The sequence below is a fragment of the Leptosomus discolor genome, chromosome 14, assembly GCF_034619465.1.
Source record: "Leptosomus discolor isolate bLepDis1 chromosome 14, bLepDis1.hap2, whole genome shotgun sequence".
NCBI lineage: Eukaryota > Metazoa > Chordata > Aves > Leptosomiformes > Leptosomidae > Leptosomus > Leptosomus discolor.
In genome coordinates, this window is record NC_141404.1 from 16928057 (window position 1) to 16947690 (window position 19634).

Below are 19634 nucleotides of genomic sequence, written 5' to 3' on the forward strand. Positions count from 1 at the left end.
TTTTTGACTGAGGAGTTTTCTGATCTTGGTTGGGAATGTTTTGGGAAGTTACTTTTGGAGTAACTTAAATACGAGCTGGGCTATTTCCTGCATGTTTGTTTGGTGCTTGAGAAGGATGTCAGTGGTGACTCAGAGAGGGCGTTCTGAATAAGTGAATGCAGCAACCTTGGCAGGATTTTCTGAGCCTCCTTTAGATGCTAAAGGTACTCTTTCAAATCAGCCAGTAACTTGAATTATTTGCAAGTACTTGACCTTTCACTGGGAGCTGGAGGAAGGGTTAGGTAGAACAGGTGTGACCTGGCCAGATCCTGTGGAGTCAGAGCAGCAGGAAATTCCTCACCCCAGTCATTCAGACCCATTCCTTGTGGCTCTACCCGCACGGAAGGTGTCGGGAACAGTCAGTAGGCAGGCACAGCTGCGGTGAGCTCGGGCTGCTTCGGGCTGAAGGAGCTGCAGACCATGGCTGGACGTGCTGAAGCTGGGACTCTCATGCTGAGGAGGCTGGAGTTCTCGGGTCAGGGGTGGCAGCTGCGTTCACCGAGCTGTTGTCCCTCAAGCAGGGTCCAGTACCCATTGTGTAACGAGCCAACTGCACACCCAGGGCCCAGAGATTTATTTATTTCAGTGCTGCACGGACAAGGGTGCTGGGGGGAACTCCCCAAAGCCAGCACGCCTCCTTGTTTTGTGATACAGTTTGTATATGCTTTACAGCTGCATTACTGAATTACTGTGCATGCTCAGAAGGTATTTATTATTATGCTTTCTACTCTGGAATGAAAAATATAAACTAGTTAGCTTACAGATCTTCAGGGATATTTTCCTCAAAAATATGTTTTTTACTGATTGATTTGTCCTTGCCTAGATCACAGATGTTAGTCCAAACAAGCAAGACTGTCTGGTGGTACTTTCCTGGGGCAGGATATTTCCCTTTTATCAGTCTGGTGGTTTTCTTATTCAAAGGAACAGTCATTAGTACGGTGTGCATTGCTGATAGACCGTCTGGTCCACCAGACAAAACAGTAGGCCCCGGATCTTGTGAAAAACAAGGTTTGCAAATCTTAGGAGATACTGTGAAAAACGAGGTTGAAAACAGAAGCTGAAAAACAGGCCCAGGCTTGGGAAAGAAAAGGAAGGAAAAACTCCACTACTAAAAAAGAGGGGGTGGAATTTCATTCCTTGCTGTACATCAGAGCTGTGCTGCGATTGGAGTGCCCCCTTTCTGCTCGGGGCAGCAAATGCAGCCCCACAGAGGCTCCGGCTGCGTCCCACTCCCGGCGCAACCGCGGGAGACAAGGCGTCACGTCTGTAGTTAGGAAAAAAAAATGTCTCTGACACGTGAATTTTTCATCATGACACAGATTCTCAGAGACCAAGCTGATAATGGTGGGACAAAAAACAAAATAGTTTTGCAAGCGTTATAGAGTGTAAGGTGATCTGTCAGGCGTGGAGTCATCCGCGGACAGCTGCCTCCCTTACAAAGACATCTGTCTTGTCCCGTCCCAGGGGATCCATGTCGAGCCTGGAATCTTGCAACAGCGGCTTTTCCCAGCTGAGTGGAGCCACGACATCTTCCAGCCAGTCCCAGAGCAGCTCCCATCTCTCTAGATAGCGGCACCGAGGCTACAGCAGCGAGGAAGAATCACCCGGAGTGCCCTGGCGCCCCCCGAGCTGCTCTGCGCACCAAACCAAAGAGCCTCCCGGGGCTGAGCCTTGGGGTGGTTGTTCGTGTGACCCCAGGTAACAGCCATTGAGACCCAGAGAGGCTTCCGGGAGCTACTTTGAACATCGAAACTTAGAATTCAAATGGCAGACTTAGAAATTGGACATCAGATGCCTACTTCTCACAACCTGTGTTTCTTGGATGAATGTCGGTTTGCGTGAATCCCCCCCGTGTGACTCGACTGCAAAGGGCTCTGTCCAGTCGGTCCCCTTCCTACGTGCGGCAGAGGAGGCTGCTGTTGCCTTATCCCTTTGGTCTGTGGGACTAGAAGGGTCGTGCGTAGCAAAGCTGCTCCTTTTTTCTGGGTGCCCAGGGTACCGATTCCACGTCGGAAAGCAAAGTGGGCGTTGTGGGGGCAGGGACTTGGAGCAAACTGTAAATACCTTTATACAGAGAGGGTGTTTCTGAAATCGGTTCCAGGTCAAACCTAAAACCTCTTCCATCCGATCTGGCAGGATGCTCTTAGGAAATGTGTTGGATTTTTTTAACCCACTGAGACACAAAATGGTTTTCTAGAAAGTACAGGTAGAGAACCTGCCTCCAGTAAGCAGCATCTTTCTTCAAGAGAGATTATTGTTCCTTTTTCCTCAGGTTTACAAGCAATAATGAGTAGATCTGACCCATCTCGTCAAAGTGGATGGGAACTGAATCAAATGATAAAGGGCTAAGAAAAGCAATATTTTATTTCCTGAAGGCACATAATTTTATGGCAGTATTGTAGAACTTGCTTCTTTAAAACATGAGCTAACTTCAAGAGAAAGCTTAAAAAAAAGCATGTATGCATTTAAGCACTTACTGAAACGTATTTATTCCAATACTAGCTTATTTTAAATTAATTTTTAACTTATTTATAATTTCAGAAATGACTATTTATTAAATCCAGTCACCTTTTTTAATGGGGAAAAACTTTACTTAGAAAGGAATAACTGATTGTCTCCAATCCCAAGAAATCTTTCTACTTAGGTTCTAATCTTTGTGGTCACTGAATGTTCTTGCATAAAGGGCTGTATCGACATCGCGCTTGGGGTAAGGGCTGTGTGTCAGCTTCTCCTGCAAGGTGAGGGTAGTGCAATGCTTTCTGGAGTCTGGAGGGATGTTCCTTAGAATTAAGAAGCAAGGCTTGAATTCAGGAGTTGTAAGAAAATGGTGCATCTTCATGGCACACCAGAGATACCACGTTCGTCCGTGAGCTCCACTATCCCAGAGCATGGCTCTGTGCAGAGGTGCTGGTGATCCGTTCACCGGGGTGGGTGGCAACGTGGTGCATGTTCTCGTCCAGGGGCAACAAAACAAGCGCAGGCGTCAAATACCCAGTTGCCCTTGGGCAGGATTTGCAGCTGGCAGTCCCAACATCTGGAACAAAGGGAGGTGAAGAACCTGAGGAGTTGCTGGGGTTTTTTAAAGGATTGGAGCCCAGGAAATCACTCCCCCGCTTCGCACCTCTGGCTGTAAGAGCGGAGGTTAACCAGGGCCCGGGAAGGTTCTGGTTTCAGAGAATTCCCCCGTTGTTCTGTGGACTTCACCACTTCTCCCAGGTGAATGAAACTTCTGTCTCCAGCATTTCAGCACAATTGGAGGCTGATAGAGAGGGAAGAGTGCTCCCTTTGCTCTGGGAAATCCAGAGTTCTGGAATTAAAGTGCAGGTGTGTATCCCTCGTGTGAAATCTGTTACCCATCATTAATTCTGATGCTGGAAACAGTTTCAGACTGACTCCCGAAGCATCAGAAGCGAACCCAGCCTCATCCTCCCCGTGTTGTTTCAGGGTTCCAGCTTCTTGTGGCTTGACTCTTGCATGGTTGGTCGCATCCTGTGGTGGTGACACTCCTGTGTTTCCCTTGGTTTGCTCTGGTTAAGAATCTCCTCCATTGCACTGGATTTTTTTAAATTTTATTTATTTATTTTAAAGTGTGGCACGTCCTGTTCTCCTCCCAGCAGTAAAGTTTTGGGTGTTTAATTCCTGTCAGTGAGGCACCTGGCACTTGGCACCCCCTGGCACGTCTCTGAAGGAGCCGGGAAGAGATGAAGGGCTGGTCCCTCCCGCTGGCCCCGGAAAGGTCACGACCGGGGTTCTTCCTCTTGTTCCTCGGTAGCGCCGTGCTCCTGCCCCGTGAGAGCTTGCTGCACTTGTCCATTTGGGAAGCACCTTGCGATCTCTCCCTTGTCAGTTTAAAGTAAAACTGCCTGGGTTATTCCACCTACCAGTTTTAATTATCCAATTTTTTTTTTTCCCCTTTTTTTTCCTGGATGTTAATGTAATGGGAGAAAGGGGGCAACAGCCTGGATGTTGTGGCTGCTGCTGCCCTGTGCTTTGTAAACCTGGCTTTGTGAACTGCAGATACAAGAGAAGCAGAATTCTTCTAAAACACCTTTTCCCCCCTAAAATGACATCAGTGTGCTTCAGAAAACAGCCTGTTTTCTTCACAGCAACCTCTAGTGAGTTGAGACTGGGAGGGGTTCAGGGTTCTGGCTCCCTGGGAGCCACCCATCTCTCAAAAACCGCGTAAGCCAGAACCATGACAAGCAGGCTCCAGTTCTGGGCGCTGCGCTAGTGATGTGGCGAGGCCCCCCCTGCTCCCCTGTGTCCCGCCAGCTGCTCGTCGGTGAGCCGGGGCTGTGTTCAGCTGGGTATGTAAAAATGGCTCCTCTGTAAATCAGGGCTTTCTCCCCCGTTTCAGATATTCCATATGCAAAACACAACGCCTACCTCAAGGAGCCGTTGCCATGTTTAGATCTCCAGCGGAAGGGCGCTGCGCGGGGGGCACAGAGCTGCACGCCGTGGGTTATGGGTCAATACGGCCGTTGGGGAAACCTCCGTCCTGAGCCGTTCCTGCAGGTCTGCCCCATCCCGCCCTTCACTGGCTCCTGTCCCCGTGGGGCTGGGAAGGGCAAACACGGTGCGTGCGGGCACGCACTGAAAGGGATGTCGGACTAGACGCGGGGCAGAGCTGGAATGCAGGAGCTGAGACACGCGGTGAAACATTTCGCTGGTTCAGGTTTGAAAAGGGCTTTTTTTTTTTTTCCTACCTGTCGTGGACCGAACAGCTGAGCCTCGGGGTGGCGGGGCCAGAGGGAGGCTCTAGCCCAGGGTGGTGCGAAAGCAGCCGGGCTGGCTGCGGTGCCGTTTCCACGTGCCAAGGGTTACGTGTAAACCGGGACTAATGCGCTCGCAGTCGGCAGGGAGGCACCGAGAGCACGTCCCGGTGGCTCCTCGGCGGCTCCTCCGGTTCCTGCGTGCTCCCTGCTGGGGGAAGAGCGATCCCACTCCTCCTTAGCGAGGGAATTCGGAGCGACTGCAGTTGCTTCGGCTGCACAGATGTGTTTGCTGCAGGGTTTGACACGGCCTGTCCACCTCAGTCTTGCGGTGGGCCAGTTTGGTTGTGTCAACTCTTTCAGTAATGGGGAAAAACCCCAACCTTGAGTAAGAATTTATAATCCCAATTTGCTTTATTCAAAAAATAAGAGCTCTTGGACTCTAAATTAGACTAAAATTGATGAGTATTTGTCAAAGCTTCCCGCATGCTGTTAGCTTTAATATTCTTCCAACATGTTTGTGATGGTTCTTACACCTCCGTATTTCTCTCTTGGAAGGGTAAATGGGAATCGTGTGACACACATGGGCTTTTAATGACATCAACATCTACTTCTAAGCTATTAGTTACATACATAAGTTAAATGGGCATTATTTTCTTTTTCTTACTTTCCCTTGCAGCTGTCTTCATTTTTATATATTGAAGTCCTGATTTTTCTCAGCCAAAAACCCCCAACGCTCTGTCAGAGCACACTAGCAGAAGGCAGAGCGCTTTGTAACGCGTTACCTGACAACAAATGTACTTGGTTACGGTACTTGTAGGTTCTGGTAGGAGCTGCACGCTTCTGTATGTTGGAAATAAAAAAGCATCTCTAAAGAACATGTCTGATTGTTTGATGCAACTGATCAAATTGTGGTAAACTCTGAAAATTTAAGCCCGGGTGCTTTACCCCCACAAGCAGAGGTAGGTCTTTCTTGTATTCAGTTACTCCTGCTTGTTAACTAAACTGTTTTTTTTTTTTTCCCTGTAGAACCAGCATTGTTTGTTCTCATCTCGCAGGCTGGTACCACCCCTCGTCCTGCAATGGAGTTGGTTATTTAAAATTCAAAGGGCCCCCAGGGTTCAAATAGCCAGCTGAGACTGACCCGGGGCGGGATCGAGCCTTCCTGCTGCGACTGGGTGTTACGAATGTGAGTTCCAGGCAGTGCCGCTAACAGACTTTATTCAAGTTTCAAGTAGTTTTCTGTAAATAATAGAAAAATAGAATCTTCTACAATCTTTACAGGTTGATCTGATGCCAACAGCGGCACAAACACTCCATCCCCTTCCCTGGGGCAGATAAAAACAGAGGTCATAAAACATTAATAGTCAGGCTCTGCTAGGCTTCAGCCCCCCCTGCGGCGTTACAGCAGCACGTTAGAGGCTCGTTTTCCCTCATGGAAGCAAACTCAAATACTTTTTTTTTAAATGAACCGTGCAAGGCTGTACTCTAGTGAAGTGTCCGAGGTGCAGCCGCAGTGTCAGGATGTTGGGTCACGGGCAGTCCTCGCTGACACGGCAGGGCGGCTCCAGCAGCGGCAGGGGCCCTGGGACAGTCCGTGCTGGTCAGGCTGGGGTCAGTCCCAGGGCTCAGTCACCTCATGCTGCCCACACCAGGCTGCTGAGAGCGAGCCTGGAGAGCTCCAGGCTGCCGTCCCTCCCTGGCAGGGCACCCACGCGGCCGGGCAGAGCACGCCGGCTCCTGGGAGCTACGAGAGAAAGCAGCGTGACCTTTTCGACCTGAAGAGGCTGCAAGAACCTACCCCGAACACATCACTCATCACCCACCCCTGAGCCGACTTGTAGAACTAAGGATTTGGTAAGAAAACACTCCCTGGGGAAGAGAGTCAGGTGCAGGAAAGCCCTCACCCTGTGTCAGCCTCTGAGCCTACCCCAGTGGCCAGGAGGATTCCTCTAGCTTTATTCTGTGCTGCACCTCCTTCAACACTTTAAAACAACTTTTTTTTCAGTCTTATGATAAAAGCCTCAGCTTGCCAGTGCAGGGCAGACAGTTAGAGACTGCACCACACTTAAGCCAGCTCCCTTAAGCCTAGCTTTATGCTACAGGCAATTTACCTTGCATCTTAAAAAGCCTTAGCGCTGCTCAGGTGAGAAGGGACCTTTCTGCAGTGCCTCTGGCTTCCACTTCTCCCCTCTTTCCCTCAAGTAGGGAGGGAACCAGCCCCTTTCCTTTCCTGCTGCAGATGGGGAACTCCCTAATCCACCCGCGTGGGTGGAGCTGGCCCCACGGCCCATGCCCTGCATCCCCTCCTGGCAGCTGGTTGCACAGCCCAGTTTGCTCCCGCTGGAGCAGCAGAGGAAGGCGGGGAAGCCCAGCCATGTTCTCAGCAGGGCTGGGCCTGAGGCAAAGGAGCTTCTTGGACTGCGGGACCTTGTTGCCGCTCATGGGTTATGCAGCGGCTTCAGTCTCTAGGTCTGACCAGCCTCTGTACCAGCCAGGGCTGAGGGCGGGACAAGGTGCAGAGCAAGTTACCTCCTCACGCCTCCTCCGGGGCTAGAGGAGCGCCTGGCTTGGGTCCTGAGTATCGTCTGTCTCACAGGCAGCAGAGGTGGAGGGGTGGCTGGCCTCCCCGTTCATCTCCCTCAGGGGGTGGTAGCGATAGTCGCCGCTCTCACAGTGCCTCTCCGACCTGCCCTTCAAGAACAGGCCCACGTTTCCCATGGCGCTCAGCACCAGAAGCAGAGCCAAGACCAAGGTCACAGAGATCCAGGTTTTTCTGTCAGGAGAAAAATCCCCGTAAGCATCATCTCTTGACCTGCCTTCACCTGTTCCCAGTGTGCAAATGGTTTCTCAAGGTCTGTGCTCCCTCCTCTGTCATTCACACGCCTGAGAGCAGAACCACCAGCACAGTCTGTGGAAGCCTCTGAAAGGCTGTCCTGGTGGCCAAGCGGATGGTTTTGGCTTCCTGCCCCGTGCCCAGCTGTGCCTGCAGAGCGGCCGTGGCTTCACCGACACTGCCGAAGCACACTCTGGTGTCAGAACTGCCCTTGGCTGGCTGTTGCACGTGCAGTGCCCCCGTGGGAGAGGAAAGGTGGCTCTTGTTTAACTGTCGGCAGCGGAGCGCCAGGCTCAGAGCACGGACTGTCAGTGATGGGGGGCCTCAGCTCAGCGCTTGTCTTGCCAGGGAGGTGGTAGCGCCTTGCCGTGCCTGTCCTCATCTCTCCCAGCACGAGTGTGGCCGGTGCTGGAGTGAAGTCAGAACCAGCTGCTGCGGGCAGTGAAGCAGCAGGTCTCAGCGTCACTGACATGCTGCCCTGGCACCCCGCAGGGGCTGTGAACATCTCCCTCTCGCAGCGAGCAGCTGATGGCACAGACTCGGTGTGTACGGATACACGTAGACGATGTATCATACACTTACTCTGACAGAGAGAATTTTTCTTTGCTCTTTCTCTTATTCTGGAAAGCCAAACACTGCCAAGCTGGAAAACAAAGAACAGAGAGAGGGAAGAAAGGCAGTAGGGGGAGGAGGGTGTAAAATTCGACTAAAAAAGGGCAAACTTAGGTAAGGTGACACCAGCCAGAGCTGATAACTAAGCAACCGCAACATGCTGTGCTAAAGCTGCTCTTCCACCTCCTTTTTGTTTTAAACGCAACCGCTGTAACCAGAGGTACCTTTGTTTAACTGGTCCTGTGTTGCCGGTTCATAGGTGACATTGCAGCTGCCCGTCTCCCGGTCGCAGGGACACGTGTGTTCACATGCACACTGCTCCTGGCAGTTTGGCCCGTACCAGCCCAGGGGACACTCTGGGGAGTTACAAAGAAGAATCAGTCGTTGTCAGAGCAGGCAGGGCTCCAGGTTTCCCGCTGTTCCTCCTGCCCACCCTGCTTCCTCCAGCGGCCCGACAGCAGCAGCCTGCGCGTTAACTGCTGGGACTCGATTTATGTCAAGGAGAAGATTTGTAAAGCGGGGATCAGGCTGGCTGAGCATTCCTAGGCCGGGAACAAAGCAGCGCTGACGTAACTGTGCCCACCAGCCATTTACACCCACACCGTAATTAACTTGTCCCGTCACCAGAGCAGGCTGTTCCATCAGACAGCCGGAGGCCTCAAGTACTTCAGGAAAGCAGAGTGCTCACCCAACTGGGACCTCACTAGCTGGGTGAGCGCTAGCGCCTGGGCAGCTGGAGGACGAAGGTCATAAGCCAGCATGGCCCTTTGGAGCATTTCACACTCACTGACTTGGATCACAGGGCTCCAGGCAGGGCCTGGTGCAGCACCCTCATGCGAAGGATGATCCAGTATTCACGTTCTGCACTCAGGAGCTTTGGGAAAGCAAGGCAGCTCTTTGGGGCAGAGACTGAGCTGGAATCCACAATTTTCTAACAATGACGAAAACCCTCTTTCCTCTCTGCTCCCTCCTTTTTAGCTAATTCGGCTCAGGCAGGCAAGCCCGGGTTACGCTCCAGCAGCGAAGTTCAGGCCTGAGCCCACCTGGCAGACCTCACGCTTGCTTTGCCTGCAAGAGGTGGCTCAGAGGTGACACAAACCCGTTACTCAGACCAGCCCTTACCTTGCTCGCAGCAGGTGCCATAGTACCCAGCCGGGCAGGAACAGGCTCCGTGCACGGGGTCACAGGAGCCACCGTTCTGGCACTGGCATTTCTGGGTGCAAGCATCCCCGTAGAAACCGCTAGCACAAGCTGCAGGAGACAAGCAGAGCTCTCCTCAGGGCCCGCACTACCAAGGCAAGCAATCCCACCCCACGCTCACACCCGCTGGCACAGGCTGCTGCTGGCTGCTCAGCGAGCAGGAGCTGAGTCTGCACCTTGAACAAGGAGCAAGGGCTCAAAGCGCTTCGCACCAGGCCCATCTTAAGCTGCTCAAGCTGCAATTAAACCCACCCTGACGAAAAGCACAGCCCCCTGTGCAGCCTTGCCCTTCACTGTGCCCTCTTGGAGCGCCACCCACCGCTGCAGGCAGCCAGCTGGGAGGAAGTGGTTGGCACGACCCTCTCGCTGGCTGTGGAGGAGTGGAGTGGAAGTCAGCATTACCTTCACTGCAGTTGCTGCCGGTCCAGCCAGCATCACACAGGCATCCAGCTGTGCAAACACACACAAACGGGCATTAACAACAATAGAGAAAGACTTAGAAAGAGCAGGAGCTCAAAACGTGGAGCCTCTGCTTCTCGAGATGCCCTCACAACTCTCCATGCCAGGGAACCCGCAGAGGAGGAACCCTGAACTCACACCCAGGTCAGGTTCAAACCCACGCCCCCTACAGCTGTCCAACACCACAGAACCTCCTCTGACTGGATTTCCAGAGATTAACTCCGGGCCAACTGTTAGCAACACCTGCACCTGCCGAGCTCTGCCCAGTGACTCCACTGGTGCAAACTGGACTGGGAGATGAATCGGGGAGGCAGCACAGGAACAGGGAAACAGGACTGGGCAGGCACAGAAGAGGAGCTGGGGGGTGTACGCTACAGCAGTCCCTACACCAAAACGAGTTTATGGAACAGTAGCAACCACACACTTGGGAAAATCATGAAGCAGGAGAGCCAAGTGAAGAAGGGACAATAAGGAGCGGGGGCAGAACTCAGCCGCTCTGTCCCACAGCGTAACACACTGCCCTTCCCGTCAGCAGGGTTACCAACCAACCAGGAGCACAACCCCAAGGGCAGAAAGGGAAACTGAGACATAATAGAGCTTGAAGTCAAGCCCTGTTACAGGTCCAGTTTCCAGCCCTGAGTCCCAGCCTCGCCTGCTGCTGTCTCCGAAAGGCAACGCGTGTTCTGACCACCTGCTGCTTCAGGCGCTGGAGGGCAGGGCGAGAGCAGCTCCGCACACCCAGAAGGTGAGACAGGGCTGCGGCGCACAGCACCAGCCGGCTTCCCGCATCAGGGCACGGGCTGGCCAGATGATCAGCACTCACAGCCCTAAAAGGCTGGGCTCCCAGGGCTGGGAAGCCTCTCCAAAGCCTCTCCACAGCAAAGGAAGCAGTTCCTGCTTGTGCCAGTTCATGTGAGCTACACCCCTTCACACTGGCATGGGAGAGGAGCCCCTGAACCTGTCAGGACTGCCCAGAGCAACGCGCTGAGGCCCTGCCGCGGTGCCTGGCAGGCGGGTGAGCGGTGTTCCCCACGTACGTCCTGCCCAGGGCCGTGCTTCCCCTGGAGCTGCCCATGGGCACCCCCCGTGTCGGGAGCCTTCGCGCCCCACAGTGACTCACCGTCGGTGCAGACGCCACGCCGGCTGCAGTTGGAAGGGCCACAGTCCAGGATGTCACAGGCTGGACCTCTCCAGAAGTCCCCAGCGCAGCGGCACTTCCCTTCCACGCAGTCCCCGTGACCGCTGCAGTCTGCAGGCTCGCAGGCAGGCTCGTGGATACACAGGATGGTCGAGATGCTCCGAGGGCAACGCCACATGTTGTCAAAGGAGCTGCGGACAGAAAACGGGCCCCGTGAGGTGTGCGAGTGCTGCACCGCTCCTGGCCTGACTTAGAACCAGTTGATATAAGCCACAAATTTTCATCTCTATTCACACTGGCAAACAAGAACATTAATAAGCCCCAGCTTCCCTAGCTTTGGGGCTCAACACGCCTTTTCTAGAATATTATTTGCTTTGATATGATGTCATTGCAGCCACAGCAGCGCTTGGCTTTCAACCGTCAGACTGCAAACTGGATTTTAAATCCCTTCATGTTTACAGTCAGAAATGACTAACAAGCTGAATTCAAAGTAAAATATTTTTTAGGTTCCCTCACATGAGGCAGGGCAGGGTCTCCACCTCAGTGTTGCTCTCCATAATAAAAAGCTGTTGACAGATCTCTGCTGGTCCCTGTGAACGTGCAGCTCAGTCTCCCAGTCTAAGAGCTGCTGCCTTATCCGATTCCCACATCAGGCCACTCAGCCATGTCAGCAGCTTTGCTTTGTGTCTGAGAACAGCCACACTTTAACCCCGGAGGACTAAGTGGGAAAGATACGTAGGTACTAAATCACTTTAAGTTTTAGAGTCATTCTCTCTCTCTCTCAAAACTTTACGTAGTGACCCCCCAGCAGCACAGACCAAGTCCCGGCAGAGCAGAGGGCAGGACTGAGCTCTACACACCAATGGGAGCCGGGGGGTTACTCAGGCAGCCCTGGGCATGTGCCACCAGCACCTACCAGTGCTCAGATGGGTAGCTTGCGAGGGTCCCATTTAAGACCAGCGTTGCAGACCCTCCACCATCCAGGTTGATAGCATTGACGATTCCCTGCTGCTTCAGAAATTCAGCCATTTCCCAGAGGTTGACCCTACAAAAGCAAACGGTTGTTCGTGGCTCATTCGTGCTACTTGACTTCAGTGAAAGGGCTATGCTGGAGGCTTGGTCCCTCTCCTCAGCAGAAGGGGCAGCTCTGCCATCCCAGATATGCTGACGTGCTGCCTGGAGGCTGCCTTAGCCTGTGGCTCTGCCAGAAAGACACCAAACAGCGGCGTCTTCAACTGACCTCTCGAGCTCTGCATGTCTCTGCCTTAAAACGTGTCGCTGGCAGCTGCAGAGTCCCTCCAGCTCCAGTGACAGAATCTGAAGACCCATTTTGCACCTGCCCCAAGACCACAACCCTGGCCTTACCCTCTGGATTCCGTCTGTCCATCCACGTGAACCAAGACCAGCCGCCCCTGTGTGTCGTGTCCAACGGCAGTCCTGGCTGATACCACGTTGATGAACCTGTCGAAGGTTCCTGTGCAGGAGAGGGAAAAATTCACACACCAGCTGGGTGACAGAACTAGACACACCTGTCTGCAAAACAGCTCCCAGCAAGCAGCTCATCTAAACTGAAACCCAAGTACAGAGCCCAGGTTCCTCTTGTCCATCCAAGCCCATCTAGGAATAATATTTCCAGAAGCACTCTTGTTCAGTTTCCATCTGGCACAGGGACGAAGAAGGCAATTCACAAGCCCTCTGTTTTAAACTCATCAGAGGCATCTGCTTTGGGTTTCTCTGGACCAGTATTAACACCAGTCACTATTTACAGCCCACAGCAAATTCTGTTTGACAACCCTGCACAGGCGAGAGCAGCCTCATCTTGCAGGCAGCTACTTCTTGCACTGCACTCGCTGCAGACTCGGGGTCAAGCAGCACAGAAGAAATCTGGGCCTCTCACGCGAGCAGCAAACTGCAACCAGACCACACAGTTTCCACTGCTACCTCCTCCTTCCAATATCCCCATCAGAAGGACCATCTATACCCAGGCTGAAGCTAAGCTTTACAGTATTTACCTGTGGTTTGAATTTCACCACACTCAGCCATTTGACTCTGACTGACGTACACTTCTCCATCTCTTAGGAGCCAAACCACCCCACTCACAAGCTGTACAAAAGGGTTTGCTTGATCCAAGACATCTTCCTCAGACAGGTAACTAGGAAAGAAGAGAGCAGGAGGGGTTACCCACAGCCACAGCAGTGTCACGTAACAGCCTCTTTGCTGCCAGCAGGCTCCAGAAGCAGGCAGGAGGCGGTGGAATGAAGGCTAGCTGCATCCGAAACTAGAGGCCAAGCAGTGCGAAACATCACTTTAGCAGCCAGGGCGGACCCTGTTATCAGCTATTCCGCACAAACACACTGCTAATGATGGTCCCAGGCCACTGTGCACGAAACAACCCCTGCCAACAACGTGACCAGTGGAACTGAGCCAGGATAAAAAGGGCAGAAAGCATCTGGCAGAACGTGAGGGCAGAGCCATTGCCAAGTACCAGGGATCTGCGGCAGCAGCTGTAACAGCTTGCTGTCCGTCAGCTGCCGGCCTGCAAACAGTGACCCCCAAACGGCTTTTGAGAGGCTTTTCAGCAACAGCATCCAGTCTGCCTACAGGTGCACTGAGGGGAAGACACTGCCGCTCCCCTCCGCCTGGGAAAGGGCCTCCTCTGCTCTCCCAGACTGCAAAACCCTTCACTGAACAGCCAGACGGTAAAGGGACTATTCAGCGACACACGACTGGGTGCTGTGTGTCACAGTGGGGTGCTCCCCGAGGGGACATTCCTCTCAAAAATTAGGGCGCTGAGTAACATCTGCCTGAATCAGAACCAGACGGTAGGTGATGTCTGCAACTGCCAGGAGAGGACAGCAGCAAAGGCTGGGGACGAGCAGCTGTGCTTTCGCTGGAAGCTCTGCCAGTGGTTCTTGGTTTAAAACCGATTGCTCTGCGCAGTCCAGACATGTCTTGTGGGATCTGGCTGCTCGACTTCTAGGGTTTCAGTATCCACGAATGAACAAAGCTTCATGCTTTGTAGAAAAGCATAACTGAAAGTACCTGAATGGAAAACACGCAAAAAGAAATCCCTTTACCCGTGGGAAGGGAACACAAAGGCCAAACGAACACAGCTAACAAACAGCACAACAGCTCGAGCATGGACTAAGCAGCTGTCAGCCTCCAAAGCCTGCAGTCACCCATCGCCAGCCTCGGTGGCAGGGCAGCAGCTTTGTCAGGCAGGGGGTGACGATGTGCGAAGGGTCAAGTGTGAGTTACTTTCCCCGCTGCCCTGAGAGACCCAATGATTTACACCAGAACTATTTCTAGTGTCACGTTTCAGAGGCAGCAAAGACACGGAGCAGACAGCTCAGTGCCACAGCCATTGAACATGGGAAATCCCGCCGGAGCAGGAGAGAAGCAGGGCAGAGCTGAGAGCGAGGGCTCAACAGCGACCCTGCAGCTGCTGCTGGTCCCCTCGGCAGAAGCCCCCTCGCTAAAGGGGACACGTCACCCGCTCTGCCGGCCCCTCCACCATGCACGTTACGGCCATGGTTCCCGGGGCTGTCAGGGAACGGCTGCACTTTAAAGCCCCAGCTTGGTACAGTCAGTTTGGCTTTGCAGGGATCCTTGCTGAGGTCTGAGGGCAGTGAGCTAACAGAAGGGTGGAGAAGGCAGACAACAGATGCAGCAGCTTCCAGGCTGCTTCTCAATCTTCTGAGACCATCAGGAGGACCTCTGGGAACCCTTCTAGGACCTTTAGGGTGCCTGCTGCCGCTGGGGAAGTGTAGTTACTGGGGGCCTTTACTTCCAGCGAGCATTAACGGTCCCTCTTCAGCTATTCCTCATCAAAGGGTACCTCGAGCTTTTGTCTCCAGCTGACTCCTGATCAGGGAGTGTCACACCCCCTTTCAGCTGGTGACAAGACGAGGCCTATATAACCGCCAGGCTGAGCCCACAGCTCCCAGCAGCCAAGAGATGCTGCAGCTCATGTGGTGGGAAGCTGGCAATTCTGCAGAGAGCGATGTCTGTGGCCAGCCATGGTGACCCACCACAGGGTACAGCTTCCAGCACTGGCTTCTGCAACCACCTGCGGCGCAGCAGGCACCTCAGTTCAGCTCGAGCTGTGCGGGGAGAAGGCAGCGCCCCAGCTCTCTGGCTGCAGGGATACCTGTGCCTCTCACTGAGGCTGGAGCCTGTCTGCTGTGAGGTTTGCTGGGGGCCCAGATCTGGGATGGTGTGGGGAGAGGGCTGAGGCTTCCCTAGCTGCCAGACTGCTATCCCCTGCCCCTCTCCTATGTGGGCACCAACAGCACTGCCAAGGGAAACCAGGAGTGTATGAAGAGTAACTGCATGGCTCTGGGGGTGACAGCCAAGGGTGGCCTAGGTGCTCCTCTCAATCCTGCTGGGGAGGAGGAAGGGCTTGAGAAGCAGTGGATGGATTCCGTGGGTCATTGTGCAGTAGCACAGGTCACGTTGACAATAGGAATGTGGTTTTTACAAGGGCTAGAGCCCTCTCTGAGGGCTGGCTAGCAGAGACGGCATCCACGTGGCCAAGTGAGGCACAAGGAACTTCTGTAAAGACGCAATCTGATGAGGAAAGCTATAAACCAGGAGTGACATGGGAGGGAGATAATCACCCACAGTCAAGTGAGGAAGTGGTAGACCCAGCTGGTAAGTGAAGGTTGAAGGGTGACATGGACAAGAGAACTTGAAACAACAAAATAGAAACAAAAAGCAAGCTCAGCCATATGCACACTAATAAGAAAGTGGTGAGAGGGCTTAAGGGGAAGCTCTCTTCCTCCTCCTGGAAAACCAGAGCGGGTGCCTATGTGAAGTTGTACAGTACCACAAGCAGCGTAAGCACAAAGAGGAGGAATCAGAGGTCTGTGCAGCTGCAGGGCTACAACCTCGCTGGGATCATGCAGGACGCTGTGTGTGACTGGAGTGCTGCGATGGAGACAGGCTCTCTAGGAAGAGCCTGTACTGTGGGAATGCAGCGGGAGAAGTGGAGAGCAGCTGCCCTTCACACGAGAGAGCAGCAGGAACACCTGGAGCTCTGCCTAGACACTGGCCACAAGCTACTTGAGGACTTACAGGTTAGGATTAGAGCTCTGGCAGATCAGCGTGGGTGATGTCATGGTGGGTGTCTGCCACAGACTGCCTGGTTGAGAAACAGTAGATAAGACCGTCTTCAGGAAACTGGAAAAAGCCTCATGTTCACAGGCCCCGGCCCTTATGGGGGACTTTAACCATCCTGGTATCTGCTGACAGGGCAACACAGCAGAGCACAGGCCGTCCAGGACATGCCTGGATTTCTACTTAACAGAAGTAACTTAACACTTTTTTTTTTTTTTTTTTTTTTAAAGTATAAAGGGTGGTCATCCCAGAAACAGGTTTGCCCAGAGAGGTTGTGGGATCTCCATCCTCAGAGATGTTTAAAACCTGACTGGACATAGTCCTCAGCAACCTGCCCCAGCTAACCCTGTGCTGAGCAGGGTGTTGGAGGAGGTACCTCCAGGGTCCCTTCCAGCCTCAGCACTTCTGTACTGCAGCCAGAGCAGTTACATAGTCCACTCTGCCTCTCCTCCGTTGGGAGGACAGAGACCTCTTCCCCCTTCAGCTACCTGTTGAATGTTGGGAGAGGAGACACAGGAACCTAAGCAGCTACAGATCAGTGGAGTAACTTATCCAGCTTCTCCTCATCCTAGGGGAAAAAAGCCAATGGCCAGAGAAATAGCTCAACAGGGTACAGGCAGGACATCCATAATTTCAGCATTCAAAGCATGCTTCTGCTCTGACTGGGAGAGGCCAAGAAGGCAGTGCCTGGGCAGTGAGTGCTTCCTGCCTCGGTGATGCCCACCAGCCTTCAGGGAGGAGAGAGCTCACTCCAAGAGCCCCCAAGTTCTTACCCAAACACCATGGTGCCATCCTTCCGGATGCCAAACTGAGCGTTTTGCAGGCCGCCAGAGTTTCTCACCAGCTTTCCATCACTCACCACGTTCCCAAAACACTCTCCGGTTTCCATGTCAAAGTACCCGCCATTCTGGGCCACCAGACACTTCCCGAGCTTTGCAGTCTCTTCCACCGGGGCTCTGCGGTGAGCCTGGCAGCCTCCCGCGCCACCCGGCTCTAGCACAGAGAAGGTCCTCAGGGGGTCCCTCACAAAAGTGAAGTGGCCATAGACCACCTTGCGGTCCTTGCCCACCGAAGGGATGTAAGAAACAAACGTTCTGGTGGTAGCCACTGGGCCGCCCGTCCTGTTGTCGCTGGGCCAAGCCTCGTGTGTCACGTTGCCGTACTTGAGGGGCTGACAGTCTCTGACGTGCCTGTGGTGGTGCCGAGGGCCGTGCCGGGAGGGGAAATAGGGCTGCAGCAGAGGGTCGCTGGGGGGGCCCCTGCAATGAGAAGATCCCGTTGCCTCAAGGCTGCCCTGGTGGAGCGCGGCGAGAGCTGCTCGGCTCGGGGCAGCGGGCAGGGAAGGCCTCACCGCCATCCCGGGTCCCGCTTCTCCCCCACCCCCGGGGAGTCCCCGGCCCCGCTGTAACTCACCCCGGCTTAAGGGGGGCTGCCCCGCTCTGAACCCGCACCACCAAGCCGACCTCGGGGCACCGGCTCGGCGGCGCCTGGTCCGAGCTCCCGGCGAGGAGCGGCGCTACCGGCCGGGCAGGGACCCCCGAGGCCCTCCCGTGCCGCCCGCAGCGGGACGGCAGCGCTGGCACCGCCCCGGGCACCCGCGCCGACACTCACCCGGCGCCGCCCGCCGCCTGCAGCCACCCGAGCGCCGCCAGCGCGGCGGCCACCACCGCCCGCCCCGCCGGCCGCCGCCCGCGGCCCCGGCCCGCCGCCCCCGCCGCCATCTTGGCGGGCGCTCAGCGGGGCGGGCGCGGGGAGCGCCCCCTGCTGCCCGGCGGCGGCGCAGCCCCCGCGGCCGTTCCCCGCCGTGAGGGGCGGCTGGCGGAGCTGCGTGTGCTGGGGGCACGGCCTGTGCTGGGGGCACGGCCTGTGCTGGGGGCACGGCCTGTGCTGGGGGCACGGCCTGTGCTCGGCACCGGCAGCCGGGCGGGCCTTTCCGACGGGAGGGACGGGAGGGAACCGGTGCCAAGGCTGTCGGTTCGCCGGCTGGGCACGGTCGTGCGGGCGCCTCCGGACGAGCCCGCCCTCGGGGTCTGGCGCCCCCGCCCTCGGGGTCTGGCGCCAGTGTTCTCCTCGCCGCCTCTGGGGGATTCTCACACGACAGCCAAGGAAATACGGCTTTTGGAGCCGGTGCAGCTTCGCCACCCTCCCTGGGAGGACGGGGGTTTTGTCCATTTGCCGCAAGGGGGGATGGCGATAGGTTCAGTCAGCTCTGGGTTCCCCTAACGGTGACCGGCAGCTTGGGTTCGGTGGTACCTTTGGCTGACTGAGTTGGGACGAGAACTCTGGGAGAGCCTTAGTTTACAAATCTGGGAATTTTCAAGAAATAGCCAAGTCAAATACATGATTTTAAAAAAAGCAAATCCTCCATTCCCGTATCTGCCTATAAGGTAATGATTTTTTCTAACTGGAAACCATGCACCAGACCCCTAATTTTCAGTAAAAATATTTCTCTTTCTAATCTCCATAGTTTCCACTTTGAATCAAAGAACTATTTTGTTAACGGTGGTGGGGGCACCTGCTTTATTTGCTGTGTTTTATCAAGTACTTAGTCCTGTCACCTCCCCAAGCTGCACCGACTGCTCCAAACATTCATTTTCATAGTTCTTTCTCTTGACCTCAGTAGGTAACTTTTGGCATTTTCAGCCAGGTTTCAGCTCTAGCAGTGACTGAACAAAAAGAGACTGTTTGGAAAGCTGTAGCCACCCAAAGAGCCACAGTAAAAGCAGGCACCCTCTGGTTTTCTACTAAGTTCTAGCAGTTTAAAGAGCAGAGGAAATTAATGGGGGGGTTTTTTGTTTAGGGGCTAGTTGCTAGGGGGTGTAAATGCTACCTTCAGGACATTGTTTCAGTGTTTCATTGCTCTGTTCTGAGCCATACCGGTCACTGAGGAGAATACTGCCAGGATGTCATTCCATTGGAAATGGAGTTTCAAAATGTTTGTATTGGGAATAAAATACAGCTTTTAGGTGTGCAGTCTGCTCCCAAGTGGGGGGGGGGGGCTGATCCTGAGGCATGTCTCTGGCATGGCCTGACGCCCGTGATTGCACAGGGCCGCCCTGCTACCGCTGTCTGGCAGCAGATGCCCCTGTCATCTTAGGATGGGGGATGCAATTAAACTCGTTCCTTTTTTTCCCTCCGCACAAGCTTGATAGAGAAGTTTCATATTTTTATTACAAAGAAATCAAGCCCACTGAGCTGTACTCCATGCCATTTCCTTGAGCAACTCGGTGAGGGAGGGAGAGGGGAATTCAAGGAGGAAGCATTGGGAAAGCCCTGTTCTCGCTGAGAACGGTTCATTACATTTCCCTGACGTGCGTTTGTGTCGGTGCAGCACGAGGCCGATGAGGAGCTCGCTCGGTTTTCTCCTTGCTTTCAAGCGTTTGGTTCTGTACACAGTGTGATACCAGGGCAGGCGTCGCCCCCCGGGTGGGGAGAGCGGGGCTGTGGAGCCCCATGCCCAAGGCTGTACTGCCGGTGGCAGGAGCCGGTGTTTCCACGGCCAGCGCTAAGGGTGGGGGTG

At 54.2% G+C, this 19634-nt stretch overlaps 2 protein-coding genes across 3 annotated transcripts in view; one reads left to right on the forward strand and one right to left on the reverse strand.

The window, feature by feature from the left end:
* Nucleotides 1-1684, forward strand: part of SEC14L5 (SEC14 like lipid binding 5) — a 32546-nt gene extending 30862 nt beyond the window's left edge. For both annotated transcript variants that reach the window (XM_009961846.2, XM_009961847.2), the window contains exon 15: nt 1504-1684. In XM_009961846.2, coding sequence (XP_009960148.1) covers nt 1504-1609 — 106 coding nt within the window. In that variant the 3' untranslated portion in view covers nt 1610-1684. The remainder of the gene's footprint in view (nt 1-1503) is intronic.
* A 4782-nt stretch (nt 1685-6466) lies between these two features.
* On the reverse strand, nt 6467-17835 carry NAGPA (N-acetylglucosamine-1-phosphodiester alpha-N-acetylglucosaminidase). The gene is made up of 12 exons (XM_086472846.1): nt 17726-17835; nt 16888-17373; nt 13009-13148; nt 12362-12470; nt 11913-12041; nt 10979-11187; nt 9802-9849; nt 9322-9450; nt 8424-8555; nt 8170-8230; nt 7284-7527; nt 6467-6498 (listed from the first exon to the last, which is right to left on the reverse strand). The coding sequence occupies exons 1-11, from the start codon at nt 17833-17835 to the stop codon at nt 7305-7307; spliced, it is 1776 nt and encodes a 591-aa protein (XP_086328972.1). The 3' UTR covers nt 6467-6498; nt 7284-7304.
* Nucleotides 17836-19634: the final 1799 nt, after the last annotated feature.

What these genes read in the sequence shown, in the direction of transcription:
- NAGPA (XM_086472846.1), bottom strand. Translation starts at nt 17,835, where the DNA reads ATGGCGGCGGGGGCGGCGGGCCGGGGCCGCGGGCGGCGGCCGGCGGGG. An exon ending in GGACAGACGGAATCCAGAGG is followed by an intron (nt 12,042 to 12,361) that starts GTAAGGCCAGGG and finishes TTGCTTTTGTAG; the next exon opens with GGTCAACCTCTGGGAAATGG. An exon ending in CGGCAGCAACTGCAGTGAAG is followed by an intron (nt 9,451 to 9,801) that starts GTAATGCTGACT and finishes TGTCTCCTGCAG; the next exon opens with CTTGTGCTAGCGGTTTCTAC.